Consider the following 18,893-nt stretch of genomic DNA (forward strand, 5'->3'; position numbering starts at 1 on the left):
TAATTGGCTCTCTTCCTGTCCGCTCTGTCACTTTATTACTCCCAAGGGAGCCCAGAATCATTGTTACTGCTCTCTAGCCTGTCCTGTTTGGTCCTTGTCCGATCTTGTTCTCTTTCCAGTCTCTTCCCATTAGTATTTGGTGGGGTGGGGGCAGAAGATGCCTGATCAGAGAGTTGCATTTTGGGGTGTGGGAGGAGCTGGGACTCTTGTGGTATTGGGGTCATTGTGGTTCGGATCAGAGACCTTCACTGGGCTGCTGACTGTTGGCGTTTTGATTCTCCTGCCCCACGTGTACCCACCAGAGCACGCCATCCCCACTTTGGGTACAGGGCATCTCTCTGCATTTGAGGTTCAGAGCTAAGGCATAGTGCTGATCAGCTTGCCCCCAGGCACCTTGAGTACACAGGGTGTCTGAGATAGAAGAGGGTGCTCTTGTCTTAACAGTTTACATGGCATCTTTTTTGTGTTTTCATGTTGAGGAGCCAAAATTTGGGGGATAATTTTCTTTGACATTCGTAACCTTTCTTTACAGAAAAATCCCTCCTGTAGGCTTATTCAAGTGGAGATTGATATTTTTCTTCTGTCTCTTTCTCTCTTCTTTCTTCCCTTTCTCCATTCTTCCCACCCTCCTTTCTTTCCTTCCTTGTATAGTGGGTCTTTGTATGTAAAAATGTAGCTCCTGTTCTAGTCTCTTCCACCCACCCAACCCAGGAATGAAGTTGAATATTAATACGTTATGGCCACCATTCTCCTGCGGCTTACCCTTTCTCCACATTTACTATAATTAAACATGTCCTTCTCAATTTCAACTCAGAATACCTGAAAAGACTCCTTGTTCCGTTAAAAGAAAGCAAATTTCCCCAGGTAAGTTCCCATATGTTCATATGTTTTCTGTAAAAACTGGCACACACTTTTCTTTGTATTTTACCCCTGTCAAATGAGATCCTTATAAGAATAATCAGCCAGTCCAAGCCTCTCATCTCTTTTTGCCTGCATTTTCTTGGGTAATTTTAACTCCTTTTCTGCCATCCAGTAAAGTTTGCATCTTTCTGTCACAAGAGTGTCTGGGATTTTTGAGAGTGCCACCTTCCTTTCAGTTCTCTCAGATGACCCTTGAGCTCTTTGTCTATTCTGAATGGGTGCTTTTGCAGGGGCGGGTAGAATTTTCCTCCACATCCCTTGGGGGTGGGGGAGTCCCAGCAAATAGTGTCCTCGGGGTCATTTCTTTGTGTAAAGGATGCATGTGTTTTTGCATGATGTTTCTTAAGGAGGTCCCCCCAAATGTGTAAGCTTTAGGTCTTACCTCATTTTCATCCCCTTGAGTTGTTCCTTTTAAGGAATGTATAGGGAGAGCTTCCATCACCCAAATTAGTCACCTGATGCATTTACTTTATCTGACCTTCCAGTTGCAGTGTAACATCTTTTAAGTTTTCTAATTCTGCTCTCTGAAAATGCAGAGCATTTATTCACCCATCATGTCCATCAGGAGCTGAAGGCCACGACAAGAACCTTTGCTGGAGGGATGCCTTAGGGTTTGGGTGGTCCAGTCTCTCATTGCAGCTGGTCCAGGTTAGCATCTAGAAGAGAGTTGGGTTTGGCAGAGGTGAGCTTAAGGTTTTAGTTCTTCATCTCTAAGGTGCAAGCACATTAGCTTTTCAAAAAAATAGACGAGAAAGCTGTCTCTGGGGATGCTTTGTAGTGCAAGCGCACACAGAAACCGCACTCCATCTCTAAGTGACTGTCCTGGTCTCAGAGGCCAGAACACCTGAGCGATTGTTGTCTTCCCATTTTCTGTCCATTCCCTTCATTCACCACATCCTGAAAACTGACTGTTTTAGTGTGCGTTACCTCTTGGAGCTATCCTCTCCTTAAAAGTCTCATGACTGCTGTTGAGCTCGTTTGCTCCTCTTCAGTGTTGCTGCCTTACCGCAAGCTGGCTGCAGTAACTTTTCAGGCTCCCTCCAGGAAGCTCCACTCCTTGGGATTGAAGGCTTTTGAAAATATCTCTGACTTTGTCACTACTCAGGCCCAAACTTCATTCATTGCAAGCTCTCTGATCAGAACAAGCCCTTTACTTCTGTATTCAGGGTCCTGCTTGAGAGGAAGCCAGCCTATCTTTCCATCTCAGTCTCTGACACTTTTTATACTGTGTTTTAGCCACATCAGTTCCTGGGTTTGCCTCCTTTTTTGCAGTCATTTTCTCAAGGCACTTAAGGCTTTGTGGCTTGTAGGAAGTTACTCGAATGGTTGTATGATACTCCAGACTAGGTTTAAAAATTCCTGAAAGTGCTTTGTTTTGTATATTTTTAGTAGTGGTAGGTGTTCAAGTACTCAGTGAAGAAAGTAGCCCTAGATTGTTCCAAAGAGCTTTCTGAGCACCCTGTCAGGCACACAGAGCGCTAGTTATCTGCCTTCCCCACCACACCCAGAGCCACTCTATAACCGAGACTGTGCAGAGTCTCTTGGATTGAAAAGATAAGCACATTTGTTTCTCACTCCTGTGATGATGCTCTCCTCCATTCTTTGCATAGGATTTTTGTTCTTGTTTTAATAAAAAATTTTGAGCTTTTTGCCACGCTTACTAGAAAAAGAAAACCAGATGCTCTTCCACGGTTAGTGGAGATGTATTCATCCCTTTGTGTTTGACAGTTTTCATCATTAAAAAAGTTTTTTTTCCCAAAGTTTTAACGTATATGTCAAGACAAAACCTTTAAAAATTTAAGTAAATTTTAAAATTTATATTTTAAAGATTTGAAAATTTACTCATGGCTAATCAGGTGGTTGGAGAAGGAAGTGGCAACCCACTCCAGTATTCTTGCCTAGAGAATCCCGTGGACAGAGGAGCCTGGTGGGCTGCTGTCCATAGGGTCGCCCAGAGTCGGACAGGAATGAAGTGACTTAGCATGCATGCATGCATTGGAGAAGGAAATGGCAACCCACTCCAGTATTCTTGCCTGGAGAATCCCAGGGACAGAGGAGCCTGGTGGGCTGCCGTCTATGTTGTCGCAGAGTCGGACACGACTGAAGCGACTTAGCAGCAGCAACAGCAATCAGGTGGTTACATCACTAAAATTTGTAATGATAGCTCTAATTTTAAAAACCTGTGGCTGATTCATTTTGATGTTTGGTAGAAACCAATGCAGTACCGTAAAGCAATTATCCTTCAATTAAAAATGAAAGAAAAATACAAAAAAAGTGTTGATATTTCATTTGAATTACTTTTTCTGGTTTAATTTTTTAATTGGAGGAAAATTAATGTTGTGTTGGTTTCTGCCATACAACTTAAAAAAAAATTTATTTCAAGTTTTTATTTTCCTGAACTGGGTCTGAGTTGTGGCATGCAGACTCTCAGTACCAGTGTGTGGGATCTAGTTCCCTGACCAGAGATGGAACCCGGGCCCCCTGCACTTAGCCACTGGACCACAGGGAAATCCCTTGAATAACTTTTTTTAAATTGTAATAGATATGTATTTAAAGTAATACATTTATAGTCTAAATAGTTCTGCATTGTACATTTCAGGTTTAAACTAACTTCATAAAAATATTTGATAACAGCTATATCCACAGATTTAGACTACTAAATTATTTCTCAGCTCATTCTTCTCTCCCTTTTCTTTCCCAAAGCACCTCTTTCAGAGATGGTTCGAGGTAGGCTTTATCCTCATATTCTGTCCACTGTGGTTTAGGCAGAATCTGCTGCCTCACGTGCATGTCCAGTGCTGTCTTAATGCGAAACTCTCTGTCGTCATAAAGGTTCTCAGGAAGCCTTCTTACGGCCTCTTTTGCATCGTCATTCTCATATATTGTATCATCTTGCATTAACCCCAGTTTATTGAACCCAGCAGCATTGTAATACCCTTTATAAATACCCTCTGGCCACCTGCTTGATGCTGAAATGGCACAAGCTGCTTGCCATGTTGACCTGAGACCCTTGAATTACTTTTTAAAGACATTTCTAGATAGCATGGAAGGAAGGTGAATATAGTAGTGGTTTATATAAATTCGGGGTTTAATTTGTGAATTAATTTTGAAATTTGAGTTTGTTCTTTAGCTATTACAATCATGTGCCAAGGAGATAATATAAAGCAGTGTATATTGTTTGAAGCTTTGGTAAGGTCTTAAAGTGTCCTGTATGTATAATTGTTTCATTAGGCAACCTGAATTTTGAGTAAATTTGTAGATTCTTGAACCTTGTAATCTGCAAAGAGTAAGCTTAGCTATAATAGGCGTAAATCATTGTGATTTGCATAATTTATTTCTTCTGCATAAATATTGTACTCACATAGTAAAACTGCTGTCCTGGAAATCAGATTTTGATTGTCTGAGTATTTGTGGGGCTAGAGGAGGTTTTAGGGTTATGTTTGTGTTTAGATTTAATTTCAGGGGTAAGTTAAGATTTATGGTGAGCAGTGCACAGAATGTTTTATTTACTTTTTCCCAGATTATGAATAAAAACAACATCTGAATCTGATCTTTAGGAACCAAGCTCAGAAAATACGGTATTCTATTTTGATTGTTTCTCTTAATTGTGCCTTATTTCTGTTTATTTGCAAATTGTGTATTTAAGACATTAGCATATTTGATACCCTGTGATTGGACATATTTAACTTTCTATTAGACTGATGCTTTCAGGTTTTTGGACTCTGAAAGCAGGAGCCACATACGACCTGTCTTTTGTTCAAGGTGCTAACTGACTACACTCTTATGTTTCCATTACATGAAATGCACATCTCTGGTTTACTTGAGAGGAAATGCTTCTAAGACTTAGGCATACCTCACTTCTGTGGCAGGCTGTTTACTTCTTCATTCAGCAATTAATACATAAATTCAGTTTTTTTTCCCAAAAATATTAATCAAATGTATGTGATGTGCTATGAAGTATAGCAGGTAATGCTGAACAAAACAGAAACATTTCTTTTCCTTGCACTCAAAGTACCATAGAATCTAGTAGGCGAGAAAACTATGAAATCAGGTGACTAGAGTACCAGGTGCTAAACACTGTGGAGCCCTAAGCCTAGCCCATGTACAAGATGCATGATTGCCAGAGTCTTCCCTGCCCCCTTTATTTTGCCGAGTTAGCCAGATGAGGTGGTCTGTTGTTGAGATGCTACTGCTACTGCTAAGTCACTTCAGTCGTGTCCGACTCTGTGCGACCCCATAGACAGCAGCCCACCAGGCTCCCCCATCCCTGGGATTCTCCAGGCAAGAACGCTGGAGTGGGTTGCCATTTCCTTCTCCAATGCATGAAAGTGAAAAGTGAAAGTGAAGTTGCTCAATCGTGTCTGACTCTTAGCTACCCCATGGACTGCAGCCCACCAGGCTTCTCCGCCCATGGGATTTTCCAGGCAAGACTACTGGAGTGGGGTTCCATTCTCCATGTTTAGACGCTAAGTTGTGTCCAACTCTTTTGTGACACCATGGACCGTAGCCCGCCAGGCTCCTCTGTCCATGTAATTTTCCAGGCACGCATACAGCAGTGGGTTGCCATTTCCTTCTCCAGAGTATCTTCCCAACCCCGGGATCGAACCTGGGTCTGCTGCATTGGCAGGCAGATCCTTTACCTCTGAGCCACCTGGGAAGCCCATAGAATGGTCTAGGAACAGTGACTAAAAATGTTCTTGGTACTAGGAACAACTCTGACAAAAGCTCAGAGTAAAGAGAGCACTCAGGACATTAGAAATACTAGTATGTTAAAACTTAATGGCAACCAAAACCCAGATCACAAAACTCTCATTTTGGATCAGAACATTTTTCTTCTGCCATTTACTTCAATGAGGAGATGAGAAATGACTGCAGATTTATTGTCTTGAGTCCGCATCTCTTATAACAAATATTTATTTTAGAAAGTTTGAATTATATGTGACTACCAAAAATGAAAAATCATTCATAAGGTTACTTTTTTATCATTTTGTAACTATAATTTTAGATTTTTTTTCCTATGCATCTTTAATTTTATAAAGTAGAAATGATACTGAATATGCTGCTTTGCAACTGATACTTTGCACTTATTATGAAAGTTACATTAATTGTCCTTCATATCTTTGGGTTCCTTATAAAATATGCACTTTAATCATCATATAGTATTCTGACATGAACCGTTTTTTATTTATAGAACCCCTATTATTGGCAATGTAGGTTTCTAATTTTTGCAACCTTAAATGTTGCTGCAATAGAATGTATTTTATTTAAACCTTTGATTAAATCTATGATTATTTCCCTAGGGTAATAAAAAGTATTTCCGTTCTTCTATGCTCGTCTTTTTTTGTAGATATGAGCTGCTTGTTTATCACCACCATGCCTGAAGATCATTCCAGCCCTGATGACATGATGTCTTAAATCTAAATCTTTAGATCTTTGGCATTTAGACCACTGCTCTCCAAGACACCTGCTTGAAGAGCTCGGTTTGGCAGTGATTCTCATTACACCCATATAAGTAAAAGCATAAGTTACAATAGATGATTTGTGGCTGGACATGAAATGTAAGGCTAGTGTTATGTGTTGATATACATGTGAAACAATTGTATCCAGTTTTTTTTTTTTTAAGAGTATCCACATGTCTAGAAGTGTTTTATCCAGGGAATTTTTTTTTAACAGAAGAATTCAGTCTGTTTTTAGGGAATGTTCTTTAGCTGCAGGTTTAAATAAACTTTTGGTCTGTGATTCAGAATATATCTTTTTTGAAATTTAATTTTTTTTTAATCTTTTGGTCATGCTACACAGCATGTGGGATCTTAGCTCCCTGACCAGGGCTTGAATCCCCACCCCTGTGTTGGCAGCATGGAGTCCCAATCACTGAACAACCAGGGAAGTCTCCAGAATGTATCTTAGTAGATGAATACCTCCAGAGTTAACAATCGAAAGAAAAACTGGAATTAAGTCAGCATTTTTTCTTAAAGATGTCAAGAGGAAAATTTTGCATAGAACCAAGGAGGACATCCTTAGATCTACTGGAGGTTTTATTTTTCAAAGATTTTTATGCTGAAGTCCTGTTATCTTCACCTGCTCATCTTGTTTGTAACTTAGGCCCCAGCATCATACCCAGTAAATACTTGCCCCCCCCCCAAAAAGAACACTTAAAAATAATGTATTTATTGAGATATAATTCACATCCCATGCGGTTTACCTACTTGGTGGTGGTGGTTTAGTTACTAAGTTGTGCCCGACTTTTGCGACCCCATGGACTGTAGCCTGCTAGGCTCCACTGTCCATGGGATTCTCCAGGCAAGAAAACTGGAGTGGGTTGCCATTTCCTTCTCCAGGGGATCATCCCAACCCAGTAATAAAACCTGGGTCTCCTGCATTGCAGGCAACTTCTATACCGACTAAGCTGAGAGGGAAGGCCAAAATTTACCTAATTCGGATGTTTTTTTTTGTTTCAGTGAGTTTTAACATATTTGGAGTTGTGTAACCATCACCACAGTCAAAGTTAGAACATTTTTATTACCTCAAAAATAAATGTTTACCCTTTCACTATCACCCATCCCCCAACACTCCCAATCCTCTGCAGCTGTGGACAGCTACTGATGTACTTTGTCTTCGAATTTGCTATTTGTATTTCATACAAATGGAATCATACTCTATATGGTATCTTACATCTTTCATGCATATAATATTTTAAGGATTTGTCCCTATTTTGCCAAATAACACTTCATTGTATGTAGTATGTATCACATTTTTGTTTATCCATTTATCAATTGATGGAGCAAATACTTTATAATATCTAGATGCATTTGTGTAGGTTTGTATTGCAAAGTTAAAAACTAAGAAATCAAGTTGCAAGATCCCAAGCTGGAGAGGCCTTCAGAGTTTGTTACTGGTGAAGGCATATTAGAGAAGTTTAGAATTCAGTTTGCAAGGTGGTTGGGTCTAAGGAGGAATATCCCATCATCAGTACATCCTTTCAGTTCCACCTGTTGGATGATGCTTAAATCTGCTCTTGTCTTCATGTGTCTGGTAAATTATCTAAGCAACATCTTTTGTTTGGTAACACATTACCACTACCATCCCCTAACACAGGCAACAAAGGAGTATCTTTAAAAATGTCGTTTTCTCTCAGAGTCCAAAATCCTTAACACAGGCTGCCCAGCTATCTCACATTAGGCCCTTGCTGCCTTCTGCTCACATCTCCCCCTCCTATTCTATGATATTGATTTTGTGCTTAATAAAGGGTAACGGAATCCTTTCTGAAGTTTTTATGTGGGTACCCTGATGCTGGGAAAAACTGAAGTAGGAGGAGAAGGAGGCAGCAGAGGATGAGATGGTTGGATGACATCACCGACTCAATGGACATGAGTTTGAGCAAACTCTGGGAGATAGCGAAGGACAGGGAAGCCTGGCGTGCTGCAGGCCATGGTGTTGCAAATAGTTAGATGCGATGGAGCAACTGGACAATAACAGCCCTCAATTTCAGCTCTCATCACTCTCAAGAACTGTGTGCTAAGGATCCCTTTTGGAGCCTGGTGAAACAGAAACGTCTCATGAGCTCTGGGGTGCACTGTGCATCAGAAATGTGCTTGTTTCCTTTGAACCTCTTCCCTGAAAATTGGAGATAACTTGCAAGTTGTCGTGAAACTTAAGGAGATGATATGTGAGTGTGTCTGGTGCATAATATGTGCTTAATAAACTATGTCCTTTAAATTTTTCATTTGGATTTTTGTTTGAATGTAGTGGTTTAGGTGAGTTTGATATTTCCTCCCCCCACCCTTTTTTTTGCGGAAAAGAGGGATTGATACATTATGATGATTGCCTGCAGTTTAGAATTTTTTCCTTCTAAAATCTATATTTTTGTCTCTGAATCCTGGTTTTCTGAAATCTCTGGAATTTCATTAGTGCTTCTATATTGTGCCAGTCAGCAGTACTTCCTTGGGTCCCTGCCTATAAAATAGCAATCTATCATTTATTGCCTTTTTTTCTAAAACATTTACATGTTTATATGTTTATTATTTCCTCATTTTGTGAGTAATTGTTGTTCATTTAAAAACCAGGAAACTTCAGAAAAGAGAGGAATAGGGAGAAGATAAAATTCAATTGTAATCCACTTACTTGCTGTGGCCATTGTGGTTTATGGTTTTCTAGACTTTATTCTTTGCAAAAACACATGTATGTGCCCATAGTTTTTGAAAAAGAAGTTGGATGGTGCTGTATGTTCAATTACTTTTTCCGCTTGCCAGTGGGGGTGCTTGTCAGTGTTGTTATTATGCATGTGTACAGATTTGCATGTGTACAAGTTATTACGCATGTGTACATCAAGAATGCCCTTGTAGGGGAGTACCATGATGACTGTCACCAGTCCTCTTTGAATGGACATTTAGGTTGTATCTTAACTTTGGGTCATTATAAACAGTGCTGGCTTTGATTTTGAAGTCACGACAATTCTGATAAGCTTTTTACCTCCTGAGTTAACAGTAATTTCCTTGAGGTTTAGTGCTCTTAATTTGGTGCTTGTGTTCTAGTTTCTTCATATCCCTACTTCCATTTACCTTAACAAAATGGTGTATCTTTGCTTTGGCACATACTGCTGTCATATCTGAGCTGTAACTTTTTAATAATTAATACTTCATATTGGTTAACATCTCTTTCCATTTTGGCATGGATCCTTACAATAAAATTCATGAATTCATTTCCGTTATATTTTCCATTACCTTATCTAACGTTGGGGTTTATTTAAATACCTCATTTTATTGATCTGAAAGAGAGTGCGTGTGTGTGTGTATGTGTTCAGTCACAGAGTTGTGTCTGACTCTTTGTGACCCCATGGATTGAAGCCCACTAGCTCCTCAGTCTTTGGGGTCTTCCAGGCAAGAATACTAGAGTGGGTTTCCATTTTCTCATCCAGGGGGTCTTCCTAGCCCAGGGATTGAACTTGTATCTCCTGCATTGGCAGGTGGATTCTTTACCACTGAGCCACCTGGAAAGCCCAAAGTGAGCACTTGCTTTCTTCCAAATAAAAGATTGAGTGGAGTGGTTTGTATTGAGCAGTACAATCAAAAGACACATATTTATAGTAAATTAACTGTTGCCCTAAACTGGGATATTCTTAAGGTAATTTTTCATCCTGTATTGTTTTCCTCCTTTTAGGTCTGTTTTTGTGTGTGTGTGTGTGTGTGTGTATAGCCAGTTGATTATGTCCTTAAGCATTAGCCATTTTAAATAATTTTAATATGACGCTTTGTAAATTGTTGAAGTAAAAGTTGTTAGTTGCTCAGTCGTGTCCAACTCTTTGCGACCCCGTGGACTGTATCCCACCAGGCTTGCCTGTCCATGGGATTTCCTAGGCAAGAATACTGGACTGGGTAGCCATTCCCTTCTCCCGGGGATCTTCCTGACCCAGAGATTGAACCTGCATTGCAGGCAGATTCTTTACCATCTGAGTCAACAGGGAATTCCGAATCATATCGTATATTCAAGAGCCCTGGTTGTTAAACTGGAGAACGCATCTGAGCCACATGGTGGTCTCTTTCATCACAGACTGCTGGGCCTTCCCCCCAGGTTTTCTGACTCTGTGCATCACATACACAGCCTGAGAACCAGCCTTTCTAATAAGTCCCCAGGTGATGCCGATGCTGCTGGTCCTGAGACTGTTCTTTGAGGATGGAACATAGAAATAATTTTTGTATTATCTATACTCTTTGTAATTATCTATAGTCTTTTTCTCTTTATGCCAGTACACATGGCATATATAACTGAGCACGTTTTAGTAGAACCGTCTGTTGTTTCAAAAGGAAACAAAACCCCTTGTTGGCAAAATACAGAAGGATTACTGGATACAGAGCTGTAGCCTGGTGTGAGTGAGACCAGTAGGCGAGGCATCCAGAGTCCTAGACCTGGATTCTGTGGGCTGTAGTTTCCTTGAGTCTTACACAGTCTTGGTTCACTTGTAGGAAAAAAAGTGATTGCTGCTAAATTTCTCCTGTCCCTTCACCTCCTGAATGTGCAGGCAAATCCTCAAAGTGTTTTTTAACCAGGTTCACAATGTCGGTTCAGTTCAGTTCAGTCGCTCAGTCATGTCTGACTCTTTGTGACCCCATGGACTGTAGCACGCCAAGCCTCCCTGTCCACCACCAGCTCCTGGAGCCTACTCAAACTCATGTCCATTGAGTGATGTCCATGGTAATGCCATCGAACCATCTCATCCTCTGTCGTCCCCTTCTCCTCCCGCCTTCAATCGTTCCCAGCATCAGGGTCTTTTCAAATGAGTCAGTTCTTCATATCAGGTAGCCTAAGGATTGGAGTTTCAGCATTAGCACCAGTCCTTCCAACGAATATTCAGGATTGATTTCCTTTAGGATGGACTGGTTGGATAGCCTTACTGTCCATGGGGCTCTCAAGAGTCTTCTCCAACACCACAGTTCAAGAGCATCAATTCTTTGGTGCTCAGCTTTCGTTACAGTCCAACTCTCAGATCCATACATGACTATTAGAAGAACCATAGCTTTGACTTTGTTGGCAATGTCTCTGCTTTTTAATATGCTGTCTATGTTGGTCATAGCTTTTCTTCCAAGGAGCAAGTGTCTTTTAATTACACTGCTGCAATCACCATCGCAGTGATTTTGTGCCCAAGAAAATAAAGTCCGTCACTGTGCCCATTGTTTCCTCATCTATATGCCATGAAGTGATGGGACTGGACACCATGATCTTCATTTTTTGAATGTTGAGTTTTAAGCCAACTTTTTCTCTCTCCTCTTTCACTTTCATCAAGAGACTCTTTAGTTCTTCTTTGCTTCCTGCCATAAGGGTGATGTCATCTGCATATCTGAGGTTATTGATATTTCTCCTGGCAATCTTGATTCCAGCTTGTGCTTCATCCAGTCCAGCATGTCAGATATCTCAATTAAGAAATGCTTATCTGTTTTTAATAAATGTTCAAAGTTGCTTTAATAGAGGCATTATTTTAAGGTTTGGATGAGTTAATACCTTGAAATCAAATACTTCAAATGACTTTGAGAACAGAGCTTCAGGCAAGTGATGGTCTATATGTCAGGTCTTCAAGAATATAAGGTTGAAGAATTGAGACACATGTAACCAATGTTCATTAGGACATGGAAGCGACCTAGATGTCCATCGGCAGATGAATGGATAAGGCAGTAGTGGTACATATACACAATAGAATATTACTCAGCCATAAAAAGGAACACATTTGAGTCAGTTCTATTGAGATGGGTGCATCTGGAGCCTATCATACAGAGTGAACTAAGTCAGAAAGATAAAGACAAATACTGTATATTAACATATATGTGGAATTTAGAAAGATGATACTGATGATCCTACATGCAGGGCAGCAAAGGAGACATAGATGTGAAGAACAGACTTTTGGACTCAGTGGGAGAAGGCGAGGGTGGCATAATTTGAGGGAATAGCATTTAAACATATACATTACCATATGTAAAATAGATGACCAGTGCAAGCTCGATGCATGGAGCGGGGCACCCAAAGTTGGTGCTCTGGGACAACCCAGAGCAATAGGGAGGAGGAAGGGACATTCAGGATGGGGGGTACACATGTATACCTATGGCTGATTCGTGTTGATGTATGGCAAAAGCCATCACAATATTATAAAGTAATTATCCTCCTATTAAAAGAAATAAATTTTAAAAACGAATAGAAGGCTAAGCCTAGAAGAAAGGAGGAGGTGAGAGAAATTTTAAAATAATGGGGATTGAAATGGATTCATTGGATCCAGAGTTATTCAGTGTGTAATTCTCTGGTTCCTTCTTGGCTATAACTAGTAGTGGTTACACTTAGGAGCATTTAGTGGCAATTTTGCATTTGAAGTTCTTTCTACCTGTTAGCTGAGATGGGGGAGTTGTATATGGCCTTTTCTGGCAGGCACAGTATTTGTATTTGGATAGAAAGGATAAACTATTTGAAAAAGCACAAGAGGATCACTTGGCACGTAGGTGAGTGAAATGTGAGGCTACAGCCTCATGTGGCAGCTGATAAGAACAGAGTTCAGAATAAGATGAACAGGAGGTTTCCGCTAAGCATTTCAGCCTCTCATGTTTGGACTTGGTAAAAAGGTGGCTGGCTGATTTCAGCCAGAGATGCTTCACTTACATTGCAGAGACGAGTCTCTGGTCCTCTAAGCCTGTCACCGTCAGTTGGAATTCAAAAAGTTTTTAGAAAGCCTTTTTGACCCATTACTGTGTTCTCTCTCGTCCCTTGTTTTTGATGGCGTGACATGTGTGGTCGTCTTTTCTTGTCAGCAGTTGGGAGAAAAATTTCAACAGGGTGAGAAACCTGAAGGCACAGAAAATGTTTGCCTGAAGTGTTCCCATGTGGGCAGTAGACATGGGCATGTGCTGAAAGAGAGCAGGCAGAAAGGCTTTTTGTTGAGAATGACAGGTAGGTAGGATGACCTAAGTTTAGCTTAAATCCTTTCATTGATATTGGAATGTCATCAACCTTCATATGACACTGCCATGTTCAACTGTGTGATCTGGAGAGCTGTAGCTTGTACTGCTGTGGTGAGTGCGTGTGTGTGTGTACAGTGTAAACATTTTATGAACTGCAGTGTCTGAGCCATCCGTCTGTCTGGGCAGGAATCTCCCTTGATAGTAAAAAGAACAGCAATCAGGACAGAATTGGTCAATGCGGCATGTCTAATGGTGGGAAGATATTTGAAGGACTCACTGTAGACACAATAGTCTCTCTAAATAGCCTCTTTGCACCCGGAGTCTTATTGCAAACAGGTTCATTAAGGAGAGACATTCTGACACACAGCATCACAGTAATGAAAGTAGCTCTGTTTTTCTAATATTGTATCTTGCCACTTCAGTTATGCTGCTAGTACAAGATTTCCCTTGTGTTGTTGTATATTTCTCCAGAAAAAGAATCAGTCTTCATAGAATATACAATTATTTTGTACAGGAATGTATAACTCATACCTAAGATCCAGTTCTCCCTGTTTATGTGCACTAGTACAAAAATAATTGGCAAACACATCTTCCAGACCAAAAGATTCCAGCACCTTCAATTTGTTGGGCTGGAAGATGTTGAACTGGAGTTATAATAAACTTTAAAAAAATGTGTAATGTTCAAAATGGATTTGTGATCAATCATAAAAGAAAAAAAAATATTAGCACAGTTTCCCATGAGGTGTAATTTTTTTTTCCTAGGGTTTTAGCCAACTCCAGCATAGTATCTGTTCAAAGAGAAGGAAAATGCAAAAGGTTTTCATCCACCCAGCTTTACATATAACTCCAATATGATGACTTAAGCTATTGGATTTTCTGCCTGTTAATGTACAGCATGAACATTATGAACATGGAAAAAAAAAGGTTATATTGGTTTAAAAGTGGATATGGAAAATTTAATGTGCTCAAGTGGGAACAATGGCATATTAAAAAAAAACACTCATGACACAGATCTAATAATTCACTTGCCCCTGTAGGAGAAAGGGTATCAGCTCTGATGCTGGCTCATAGTTTATTTTTATATACACCCTTGGTCCCTGCAGTATACCCCGTGTGTGGGTTCCAGAGAAAAGAAAGAAAATAACCTGTAGGGAAATCAGCCTTGGAAACCTTTCATTAAATACATTGTGCTCTGTATTGTGTCGTTCACAGAATCTTCAAGAAATAAAGAAGGGAAAAATCTCTTATCAGTCTGCATGTGCGAAATATTATATTTGAATACTATCATTTGTTTTAAGATTAAGGCCGAGGCTGCAAACATATTAGTTATTATTCACTTACATCTGGTAGATAGTGTAACAGGGATTTTAAAAATTCTTTTTTTTCCATTTCTAGTCCCCATCCTTCTTTCTGCCTCCCTCTTCCCCCACAGACAATGGCAGAGATACCACTTAAACTTAAAATGATTCTGGCTGCAGTATTTTCACATGCGAAATGTTACCTCCTTATAGAGGACCGGGGTGGTGAGGATAATAAACTTCAGTGTTAAAATTCTTGCTGAAGTTTTATCTGTCATTTGACAAAAGATGCATTTCTAGGGAAAATTGAAGAAAGTGTTAAATATATCCTTTCATGAGAAAAATATACACTGTAGAGGTGTTAACTGTGAAGAGTGACACCTTTATCAAGTTGAGTGTCCTTTGGAGTGAGGCTTTGTCTTGTCATTATAGTTCATGTACGGCTGTTGGTGGGCCTTTAAAAATCTGTAAACGTCTTATCTTTTTTGCTGACTATTCATGCAGGATACGCGAGGCAGGCCAACTGTGACACATATTCTGCCCATGCTTGTAGCTGTCTCCTGGATGAAAACGAACACGCATTTTAGACCTAAACCTTGGGTGCCATATAACAGTATTTAGCGAGCTTCTGGGATAGCAGATCCTAGGAGTTGATCTCAGATCAGAAGCACTTTGTCCTCCACAGTCTGTTGGAAGATTTCTTATTTCAGAAGTAGCTTGTGTTGAAAAATCTCTTAAGTATAGAGCATCATCAGCACCAGGGTTTTCTCAGCATCACAACGAGCTTCTGTGTCCAGGAAGCTCTTTTCACGTGACAGTGGTAAAAGGTCCTGGGGACCGAGTGCATATCATGAGGCAGGCATTCTGTGAGATGCTTTGTATGAATCATCATCTGGTCTTCACATGAAGCTGCTGACATGGCGGCTGCCTCTCTTCCTTTTGCAGATGAGGAAACCGTGTTGCTAATAAGGGACAGTGCTGGGTTTTTTCAGATCTAAGCCTGCTCCTGTTGCCAAGGTCATAGCCTTTACCATTATCTGAAATCACGTCCTAAGCTGTGTGGCCGTGCTCCACTCCTCTCTCCCTTGGCTCTCAGGCCCGTATAGTGACTGTCTCCTGTCCTTTGGGTTTATCATCGACCCTGCCACCTACTAGCCAGTGCCTCTGTTGGCCCTTTCCCTGTCAGTGAAATCAGAGAGTGGTCCCCTTATTTAGCCTGGTTGAAGCACACACACATGTTATTTATTGGTCATCCTCTTTAAGCCAGGTGCTGTGCTAGAACCTCGAGTCCAGCAGGGACATGGACAGATGTGGTCCCTGACCCCCCGAAGCTTGCAGGCCTGTGGGCGTGTCAGGACACTGAAACGCTGTACAGAATTACTTAGTTATGTGCTGCCTGTCTCAACCATACATAGATGTTAAACTGACTTCAAGTTAAAGCTACCCATCTAAACAGATATTGGACTTTTCCTATGGGTCATACTCAAAGAAACCTTGCTTTCCCTGGCATCACTTGGATGCAAAACTGTTTGCCTAAATCCTCTTCTGTTGTTCCCCTGCAGTGGTTGCTGAAGAATCAGACACCTGAGGGTTTGCCTCCTGTCTCTTTCTCAGCCTGCCCACTTCTCTCCTCACTTGCACTGTCTCCCTGTGCTTCCAGTCCTGTTTGTTAATATTTATTTGTTTGGCTGCACTGGGTCATAGTTGCTGCCCGAGAGATCTTCACTGCCCTGTAGCATGTAGGATCTTAATTCCCTGACCAGGGATCAAACCTGAGTTCCCTGCATTGCAAGGTGGACTCTTAACTACTGGGCTGCCAGGGAAGTCCCACCCTCATTTCTTAGTGTTCTGCTTGCCACCATTCTCTAAGGTTTCAAATCCTAAATCAACCCCTCCTTCAAATCCTAGCTCAGTCTTCACTACTTCAAGTCACACTCCTCTTGTGATGTTCTTTTAAAACATGAATCCCGATTTTACATTTATCTTTGCTGTGTGGACAATCTTGTTTTCTCCAACTAGACTGAAAGTTCCCTCAGAGGAGGGACTTTGTCTCTCTAATATCTATCCCAGGCACAAGTCTGTTTTCAAACAGTGAATTAAGATGGAATTTTTTCCCTCTTCTTCTTCTGTAACAGTGCTCTCAGCTCTAATATTTGTTTTATTCTACCTACATGTCCAATAGACCAATTGAACCAAAGAGTAAACATATCTTCCCAACTCTGCATTTCCTCCTTTTCTCTAATTCTTCAAAATTTTTTTATTTTATTGAAGTATAGTTGATTTACAATATTGTGTTAGTTTTTGCTATATAGCAAAGTGATTCAGTTATGTATATACATACATATATGTATATATATATTCTTGTTTGTATTCTTTTCCATTCTGGCTTATCACAGGATACTGAATATAGTTCCCTGGGCTGTACAGTAGGACCTTGTTGCTTATCTGTTCTCTAATATTAAAAGTGCGTGCATGCATGCTAAGTCACAGTTGTGTCCGCCTCTTTGTGACCAGGCTTCTCTGTGTATCTGATAATCCCTAACTAGTCCATCCCTCTCTAATTCTTAATGTCTCCATTGTTTTCATCAAACTAGAGAGCCTCAGTTCCTCCCACTTCCTCCTGCCCTCCCCTGTCTTGTGTAGGATGACCTCGTCAGAGGAAGATTCCCCAGGATTTCTCATCACTTCTATACCTTCCCTGTTACCTCTGGGTGTGAGCTCTGATTTCCTTGCTAAAATAACATAACTGATCTTTTCACCTCCTGCCCTAAATGAGTAATCCTGCCAAAACACAGATCTGCCCGTGGCAGGTCTTAAAAGTCTTTGCTGGTGAAATGATACCATGTCTGGGATTTACTTTAAAATTATCCAGCGGAGGAGGGAGGTTAAGGGGATTAGGTGAGTGCAGGTGAAAGAAGACTGACCCAGCACTGCTCATTGTTGAAGTTGGTGGTGTGGTTCACGGGGGCTTGTTACACTATTTGCATTTGTATATGTTTGAAAACATAAATAATAAAATTTAAAAATAGAACACTGCAAACTTAGGGTGTGCACCATATAAACTCTGACCTCCTTGGCAGAGTGCACGATGCTCTCATGGTCCCTCCCCTGTGGCTCCTTTGGCCTCTCATCTCCCTCAACTCTGGTGGCTGACTATTCTGCAGTCGTTACTCTGCACTTGTCCCTGCTCTCAGCATTGATCTCTCAAAGGGCTCAGCTCTACTTCTCTCTGGCCCACTTTGTTAGCCTGATTGGGATCTTCTCCCCTGTCCTTTTGATGGACCATACTTAGAGCCCAGGGTTATTTCATTAGTAGCTCAGCTTGTAAAGAATCTGCTTACAATTCAGGAGACGACAGTTCAATTCCTGGGTTGGGAAGATTCCCTGGAGGAGGGATTGGCTACCCACTCCAGTATTCTTGGGCTTCCCTGGTGTTTCAGACAGTAAAGAATCCACCTGCAGTGCAGGAGACCTGGGCTGGGAAGATCCGCTGGAGAAGGGAATGGCTACCCACTCCAGTATTCTGGCCTGGAGAATTCCATGGACTACAGTCCATGAGGTGGAAAAGAATCAGACAACCCTGAACGACTTTCACTTTCTTCTGGAGCCCATCAAGTTCTTACTTTGTGCATAGTCTAGCCCTTTCCTCACTGAGGACTGCCCCAACCAAGAAGATCTCCACTTCCCCGCCTCCAATTTTCAGTTCAGTGAATGTTCATTACATGCCCATTGAGTGTCAGGCAGCTAATGGATATTTGAGATTAAATCAAATAGTTACTTCTGGCTTGTAATATGGAGAGAACCCACCTGCCAGCATTTTGGGCTAAGTTTGGCAGTGGTTTCCATCCGTCCTCTTCACTCACAGACCATCCCAGACTTCTCCAGGAATAAGGTACATATTATGAAGAGATGCATAGGTAAACTGTGCTATACAAATGCAAGGTTCAGTTCAGTTCAGTCGCTCAGTCGTGTCTGACTCTTCACGACGCCATGAACCACAGCATGCCAGGCCTCCCTGTCCATCAGCAACTCCCGGAATTCACCCAAACTCATGTGCATCGAGTCGCTGATGCCATCCAACCATCTCATCCTCTGTTGTCCCCTTCTCTTCCTGCCCTCAATCTTTCCCAGCATCAGGGTCTTTTCAAATGAGTCAGCTCTTCTCATCAGGTGGCCAAAGTATTGGAGTTTCAGCTTCAGCATTAGTCCTTCCAGTGAACACCCAGGACTGATCTCCTTTAGG

The 18,893-nt window shown here is 41.1% G+C and overlaps 2 protein-coding genes across 9 annotated transcripts in view; one reads left to right on the forward strand and one right to left on the reverse strand.

The window, feature by feature from the left end:
- Positions 1-18,893, forward strand: part of BNC2 (basonuclin 2) — a 485,308-nt gene that overhangs the window by 91,965 nt on the left and 374,450 nt on the right. The window lies entirely within an intron of this gene.
- Positions 3,441-3,945, reverse strand: LOC100297222 (cytochrome b-c1 complex subunit 7). Its single transcript, XM_059889393.1, has one exon. The coding sequence runs from the start codon at positions 3,817-3,819 to the stop codon at positions 3,595-3,597; it is 225 nt and encodes a 74-aa protein (XP_059745376.1). The 5' UTR covers positions 3,820-3,945; the 3' UTR covers positions 3,441-3,594.

This window comes from Bos taurus, chromosome 8 (assembly GCF_002263795.3).
Source record: "Bos taurus isolate L1 Dominette 01449 registration number 42190680 breed Hereford chromosome 8, ARS-UCD2.0, whole genome shotgun sequence".
Classification (NCBI taxonomy): domain Eukaryota; kingdom Metazoa; phylum Chordata; class Mammalia; order Artiodactyla; family Bovidae; genus Bos; species Bos taurus.

Excerpts from the sequence above, each read along its gene's own strand:
- LOC100297222 (XM_059889393.1), bottom strand. The coding sequence starts at position 3,819 with ATGCAAGATGATACAATATATGAGAATGACGATGCAAAAGAGGCCGTA.